Genomic DNA, 7,830 nt, shown 5'->3' on the forward strand with positions numbered 1-7,830 from the left:
GAGTCGCCCCCTGGTGGACACTAGAGAGAATGCAGCTTTAAGGCACTCCCTCAGACCAAAGCTCACCTGTGTAACAATGATGCTGTTTAATCAGCATGTTCTGCTTCCCTTCCTCGTCTCCCTCAGTGCCTCGATGGGCGATCTACGCCATCTTTGTGGTCGGCGTTCTGCTGATTCTGATCTGCTGCCTGTGTATCTGCTGTAAGTGCTGCTGCAAAGGCAACAAGAAGAGGCGTCAGAAGAAGAACGAGAGGATCAACCTGAACGACGTGAACGGAAAAACCACCACAGCTCTGGTGAGCGCTGTCTGAAGGGGGAATCCGATTCTATGTTGATGACACGATTCACTATCGCTGACAAACGACAACGTGAAAACAGTTTGAGAGTCGGATGATCAACTGTGTCTGTTCAGAATCAATGAATGAGGGTTTTATAGTCAGGTTGAGTTTATTGTTTAACTGTGGCCACAGCTTATGTCTGCCTTTGGGGTACGTCTCGTGACATATTCTCTGTTAAATGAAACAGGTGTGCTGATGTGTTTCCTGTGCTCTGACAGGTTCAGCCCGATGTGGCAGATGTCGGCTACGGATCGACCAAACAGCACAGAGGAAAGCTGCTCTACTCTCTGGACTACAACACCGCTCAGTCTGAGGTGATTAAACCAGCACATCCCACCTCTGAGCCTCAACGTGTCCCTCTGCGTCCCCACAGGACTCCACTGATTTAATCATTTCACTCCCGCAACGCTGACAGACTCGACACAGACGGTTTCAAACAAAAAAGAGTCGAAATTGATGCAGCAGAATCAGAGATATCTTCACTTTTGTTCCACATATTCTTCTTCCTTGTCAAAACATGGCGCCTACATTACCCACAATGCACAACTTGTAAGTGCAGGTGTGTTGTGTTCATTAGCGGCTAATGTAGCCTGGAGCCTGCAGCAGAGATGATCAGCGGCTACAGAGGTCTCACTTCTTTCTAAATCCAAACCTTCATTACCTTCATTATTTTACTTTGAAAAGACTTGTAGTCTTTAAGCGATGCTGACTCAAGTGACATCATTTGACATTACTAAACACCGTCTTGTCTGGTTCATAACATCATCCGTGAACTTCACCGAGCTGTATTCACTGAATCTAGTGAGCTACATCTCGGCTGTTTACTACAGCCGAGAAAAGTAAGAAGGTTTTGCAATAATGTTTTAGCAATAAATGGATAAAAAGCATGCCGAAAAATAACAACATAATAATAATATTTGTAAAAAGTCAGAATTCATGTTTTGTTAGTTTTCTCCGCAAGACGACAAGCAAACAATTTTTAAAATGCTTGTTTTCTGAATGGAGTCCAGATCGATCGGTGCTAGGCTACGCTAACATTGTAGCTGCTCCATCAACACTCAGAATATCTCATATAGGCGTAAATACGGCAGAGTCGACTCTGGTTTATACAGGTACATCTGTACACATAGCTTCGACTGTACAACTATGACACAGTGTCATTCACGCCACCCAGCGAGGTTTCGCGTCTATTTGCGTCTTTGCCTTGACTTTCTATCTAATCACAGTTAGCTTAAGAGTTGCCCTTTACCTCATGATGTCACTAAAGGTCTGTTTCCTGTCCGTCTGTCACAGCTCTCGGTCGGAATTAAACAAGCCGACGGCCTGAAAGCCATGGACCTGGGAGGAAGCTTGGACCCGTACATCAAAGTCTACACCTGCCCCGACAAGTCCAAAACCTTTGAGACCAAAGTGTTCAGGAACACGCTGAACCCCGCCTTCAACGAACGGTTTAGCTTCCAGGTACGAAGCGGTCCAGGAATGTATCGGCAGGTCTGGAATCAGAATCTGTTTGTTACGCACCAGGAAGTTGTCTTTGACATGTTGGGGCCATTGCAGCTGAAAGAGAAACAAGTTCTCGAGCCGTAGAAGAGGCGTATTATTCAGAGAAGAAGAGAATAGAGAATATATTTTATTGTTCTTTATTGTACATTTACCACTAAAATCTCAGAAAATATCCAAATTCTTGATCATAAATTTAATGACTTGAATCTTGGAAATTCTTTAAGTTCTATTTTTGGAACTCTGTTTTTTTTGGGATATTGAACAATATCAACAATTAACTTCTGCAATGTAAGCAGTTTATGACACATAAATAGATGGTGGTGATCTCCCCCCAACACTGGGATAATATGTGACCTGAGACTCTGCTGCTTCCTCTCTGTGATTGTTGTTTTCTCAGATATCAAAGTCGTCGCTGCTGAAGTCGAAGGTGGTGATGCAGATCTTTGACTTTAACAGGTTCTCCAAACACAACATCATCGGTGAGCTCAGAGTTGAGCTCTGCAACGTGGACTGGAACCACGTCATGGAGGAGTGGCAGGACCTCGCCGAGCCCGCCAAATTTGAGGTTTCCATTGTCCTTGTTCCCGTTTTTCACTCTAGATGTTCTTTTGTTTTTTTAGAACCTCGCTGCTGTTTTTGTATCGATAACATTTTTTGCCTCACTTTAAAAAAGTTGCTCTGATGTCCGCTTCAAAAACTACCATAAAATGATATTAAATAGAGATTAACAGAGTTCAATCTTTTCATCATCTTCAGTCCTGATCATAATCATAACTACCAAATATGTATTCGTTTACTATTTTAATCCTATGAACTTCATTTTGTTTACATAATACTGTTAAAAAAAAAAACGCCACACAAATTAGATACAAATAAAAAGAATAGTAATAACAAATTAAAACAAGAATGATATTAATATTAATAATGATATTCATTTTATTCACATAGCACCCGGAATGACACATTTCCTTCTCATTGAGTTGTTTGGTGATCTTTGCTGTAAAGACTTCTGTGTGCTGCAGGAGGAGAACCTGGGCGATATCTGCTTCTCTCTGCGTTACGTTCCCACCACCTCCAAACTGACCTTGGTGGTGCTGGAGGCCAACGGCCTGAAGACCATGGACATCGGAGGATCTTCAGGTCAGACTGAGAGAAGTTCTCACATCGAAATCATTCAGTCCTCCAAAAAATAAGTTAGGGTTACTGCTGGTCAGAAAGGGGGCGCACAAAGCTTTATTCAGCAAGTCAGCAACTTTATAAATTACTATTCAAGCACAGGATGCAGCAACGGTGCCCTCGCAAAAAAGGCAATTTGATCTCAGCAGAAGGAGAGGAGAACGAAATGCAAAATACACGGCCAATGTTTAGGTGTTGAAGATGGGACGTAGGTAATGACGACGGGACGTAGGCACTGACGACGGGACGTAGGCGGTGACGACGGGACGTAGGCGCTGACGACGGGACGTAAGCGCTGATGACGGGACGTAGGGAACGACGGGACGTAGGCGCTGACGACGGGACGTAGGGAACGACGACGGGACATAGGGTACGACGGGACGTAGGCGCTGACGACGGGACGTAGGCGCTGACGACGGGACGTAGGGAACGACGGGACGTAGGCGCTGACGACGGGACGTAGGCGCTGACGACGGGACGTAGGGAACGACGACGGGACGTAGGGAACGACGGGACATAGGGAACGGCAACAGGTTGGAGGCAACAACGAGAATCAGGCGCTGATGGCAACGGCGACAGGTCGTAGGTGATGACGCTGGGACGTAGGCGATGATGACGATGACAACGAGAAGAAGGCGTGACCCAGTTGGTGTCATGTAGAATTCTTTGTTTCGTTCACATTAATGTGAAACGAAAACTAATCGACTCAAATGTTTTTGGTGTAAATCTCAAAATATTTCTAATTATTTCTAAACATTGTGAGATTTTTAATAATTTACATATTTTATTAAAATATGTATTTTCTTGTTTTTTAAATTTTAGTTACAGGCTCTATTACTCCTCAGACAAGTAAAGAGACATTTCATCTTTTTGAACAATCATTAATTCATTTCCATCGTCTCCTCTGCGTGACTTTAAGGAGCTCTTGTTGTCTGTAGATCCGTATGTGAAGGTGCAGCTCGCTCTGGACAAGAGGAAGTGGAAGAAAAGGAAGACGTCGATTAAGAAGAAGACGCTGAACCCGTATTACAACGAGTCCTTCACCTTCAACGTGTCCTTTGACCAAATCCAGGTGAGAGTTTAGAAATACAAGCTGACAGATTTAAACATATACACATTACACAGTCCAACGTTTTCAATAAGGATCTGTTTAGTGAAGAGAACCAGACATTTGTTGGACATTTTAACGTCTTCACATTAAAAGCCTCCCAGTGTTTCGCCAGCTAAATGGTTTTATTGTGAAGCAGCAGCAGCAGCAGGAAGTGTTTAATTTTGGTCAGATGAATAATGTTTGAAGGTTCGCCCCATAGAATAATTAATATTCTTTAATATCTTCAGGTATCTGTAAGGAATTATCTCCATGTTTAAGGAATTTAACAAATATCACCCTTTTCATATATTAATTGTTTTTTACAATTTGAATAAGTTTTACCTCCTTAAAAACATGGAATTTATCTCTTAATTTATTATAATCCATGAATTCTTCCTAATACCATGAATTTGCATCTTTATTTTACTCTTTAAAAAAACTTTATTCACATAGATATCACATAAAAAAATAAATTGTCATCCATTAAACATTATCTCCTTAAAATACCTTTAAAGAAATCCCGTAATTACATTTAATTTTTAGTTTGTTAATAACTTAAAACAATTCTGCTTTAAAGTGCGCTAAGATCCAACGTCTGTCTGGAGGAAAGGAAGAATATTAAAATGAATGTATTAATGAGAAACAACCCCAGACTTAACCTAAAGAGACGACCTCTCCTGCTCCCCAGAGGGTGCACCTGGTGATCTCCGTGTGGGACCACGACGCCGTGTCCCGAAACGACGCCATGGGGAAGATCTTCCTGGGCTGCGACGCCTCGGGGAACCAGCTGAGGCACTGGGCCGACATGTTGTCCAACCCGCGGCGGCCGGTCGCTCAGTGGCACAGCCTGCTGTCGGCCGAGCAGGTCAACTCCACCCTGACCCTGAAGAGGAAGATCCCCCTCCAAAATAAACTGCCCTTCTGATGGCATGAAAACACTTCAAAGCATCAGAGAACGGAGATTTAAAACTCTCTTTAAAGATCATTCCGCTGCTTTTCTTAAATCTCTTTACACTCGAGATTAATTCAAATTAATCATATTTAAATTTTGAGCACTTCCTGTATGAATTGTATGATACAAAACAAATTTCATCCCTCGAATTTATGATGATATTCTAAAGTTTGCTGTGATATTAGTATTATCTCACATCTATGTGTTTAAAATCAGAAGATCTTTTATGCACCGGCTCACCTTATTTCAAATGTTTAAACTTTGAAAACTTTCTGGAAAGTGATTTTATTTTGAAGTGACGAATGTTTGTGGGGAATTTTATATCACTTGAATATAAATGAATATATTTATGATAATTAATTTCTTGCTTTCAGCCTTTAAAATCAAATGAAATCACTTCTGTCTTTTTAAGTGTATTTAGTATTCCCACTATAAAGAAAATACAGCTCACCTGAAAAGAAAGAACCCTGAAGTGATAAAGTGATGAAGAGATGAAGTGATAAAGTGATGAAGAGATGAAGTGATAAAGTGATGAAGAGATGAAGTGCCCTCGTGTGGACAAAGGAAAGAATTGGATCCGTTTGACATGGAAATAGAGAAAATCAATATCAATAAATAAAATGGTGAAAATCAATAAATAAAAGTCAATAGAGTAAAATTAACAACAGGGATTCAAAATAATGTAAAAACCAAAGATTAAGTTTATAAACTAAGAATATAAACAACATAACAAAACATAACTTTAATCAAAGTAAAGTGACACAAGTTATCAGATAAATGTGCAATAAAAAGTACAATAGTTCAATACAATAGATGCATATAAATATATAGTAGCATGAAAAGAAAAGATTTTAATTAATTTGGAAATGTGATGTATAAAATGATAATACACATTTTTCATTTATTTTCACATTTAATTGTTCATTGATATACTGTATATATAATATTATAAAGAGCATATATACATATATTTACAATATTTAAAACAATTTGCTTTAAATTACTTACATTTTTAATTTAAATTTATAATTAATTTATAATTAAGTATTTATTTAATTTGAGACTTAATTATTTTTAACTTCCTTTTGCTATTCCTTGAAGGGCCAAGCTGTCAATCAACTGACGTTGGGCGGGCTTTCTGAGTCATTTGTTTGCAAAGAATGATTATTTAAAAAATATATAAATAAATATTCACATTAAAAAATTAACAAATAAATGTGAAAAAATGTCATTTGCACATTTATTTTCTTCTTTTACAGATTTACTCTTTTTACTCCATAACATATTTTTTCAAGTTGTGAGGTTGTGAAGTTGTGAGGTTGAGAGGTTGTGAGTTTGTGAAGTTGTGAGGTTGTGAGGTTGTGAAGTTGTGAAGTTGAGAGGTTGTGAAGTTGAGAAATTGTGAAGTTGAGAAATTGTGAGGTTGAGAGATTGTGAGGTTGTGATGTTGTGATGTTGCAAGGTAGTGAAATTGTGAGGTTGTGAGGTTGTGAGGTTGAGAGGTTGTGAAGTTGAGAAATTGTGAAGTTGAGAAATTGTGAAGTTGAGAGGTTGTGAGGTTGTGAAATTGTGAGGTTGTGAGGTTGAGAGGTTGTGAAGTTGTGAGGTTGAGAGGTTGTGAGGTTGAGAGGTTGTGAGGTTGAGAGGTTGAGAGGTTGTGAGGTTGAGAGGTTGTGAGGTTGAGAGGTTGTGAAGTTGTGAGGTTATGAGGTTGTGAGGTTGTGAAATTGTGAAGTTGAGAGGTTGTGAGGTTGTGAAATTGTGAGGTTGTGAGGTTGAGAGGTTGTGAAGTTGTGAGGTTGTGAGGTTGAGAGGTTGTGAGGTTGAGAGGTTGTGAGGTTGAGAGGTTGTGAAGTTGTGAGGTTATGAGGTTGAGAGGTTGTGAGGTTGAGAGGTTGTGAGGTTGTGAAATTGTGAAGTTGAGAGGTTGTGAGGTTGTGAAGTTGTGAATTGGTTGTGAGGTTGGAGCTCTGCGCCCGCTCGTCTTTCCCCAAATACACGAAGGACTTAAACCCGGACTGGAGACCAATCAAGCTGAGTTCAGCAGGCGAGTGTTCCTGCTGCTTCAGGCCTCCAGAGATCAGACTCATTAAACGTCCCTGAGCTTTGACTTTCTCTCTGCAGCTGATGCTGACACCTGATCTCCTTTCACCTGGAGGAGGAAATGAACAAGGAGACAGGAGACACACCTAGAACACTTAAATACAGGCGCAACATTCATAAAACCAACCAAGAAACATTACTAACGTATATACGTACATAACCGTATGTCTGAAATATTCTGACACATAAATAGTTTGATGTCAGTTGTATATTTGTGTCCCTACATTGATAATATGATTTAAAAAAAACATATAGATGAGACATTAAGAAAAATACTTTTTAGTAAAAAGAGAGTAGAAATACTCAGTTGCAAGTAAAAGTGCTGCATTAACAATTTACTCAAGTAAAAATACAAAACGTATTGGCATCAAAATGTACTTAAAGTACCAAAAGAAAAAGTACTCATTGTGCACATTTCAGAATAATATATATTATACTATTGTATTGTAATTATTGATGCATTAATGTATTTATAATGTTCATGTTGCAGCTCATCTAATACACTTTATATACTACGTTTGTGAATTTCCTCCTACGATCATTAAAGTTACAAGATCATTTAATTGTTGATTATATCTTTGTATTCAGAGTCAGAATCTGGAAAGTAACAAAATCAGACAAATGTAGTACAGTATAAAGTACAATATGTACCTCTGAGATGTAGTACA

At 39.4% G+C, this 7,830-nt stretch overlaps 1 protein-coding gene across 1 annotated transcript; it reads left to right on the forward strand.

The window, feature by feature from the left end:
- Positions 1 to 95: 95 nt before the first annotated feature.
- On the forward strand, positions 96 to 5,987 carry syt8 (synaptotagmin VIII). The gene is made up of 7 exons (XM_031878537.1): positions 96 to 296; positions 557 to 652; positions 1,632 to 1,799; positions 2,239 to 2,406; positions 2,864 to 2,981; positions 3,956 to 4,089; positions 4,796 to 5,987. Exons 1-7 carry the CDS (start codon positions 96 to 98, stop codon positions 5,030 to 5,032), a joined length of 1,122 nt encoding a protein of 373 aa, XP_031734397.1. The 3' UTR covers positions 5,033 to 5,987.
- The last annotated feature ends 1,843 nt before the right edge of the window (positions 5,988 to 7,830 follow it).

This window comes from Anarrhichthys ocellatus, unplaced genomic scaffold (assembly GCF_004355925.1).
Source record: "Anarrhichthys ocellatus isolate YVR2014 unplaced genomic scaffold, GSC_Weel_1.0 scaffold186, whole genome shotgun sequence".
NCBI lineage: Eukaryota > Metazoa > Chordata > Actinopteri > Perciformes > Anarhichadidae > Anarrhichthys > Anarrhichthys ocellatus.

What these genes read in the sequence shown, in the direction of transcription:
- syt8 (XM_031878537.1), top strand. Translation starts at nt 96, where the DNA reads ATGTTCTGCTTCCCTTCCTCGTCTCCCTCAGTGCCTCGATGGGCGATC. An exon ending in GAAAAACCACCACAGCTCTG is followed by an intron (nt 297 to 556) that starts GTGAGCGCTGTC and finishes GTGCTCTGACAG; the next exon opens with GTTCAGCCCGATGTGGCAGA. An exon ending in ACGAACGGTTTAGCTTCCAG is followed by an intron (nt 1,800 to 2,238) that starts GTACGAAGCGGT and finishes TTGTTTTCTCAG; the next exon opens with ATATCAAAGTCGTCGCTGCT.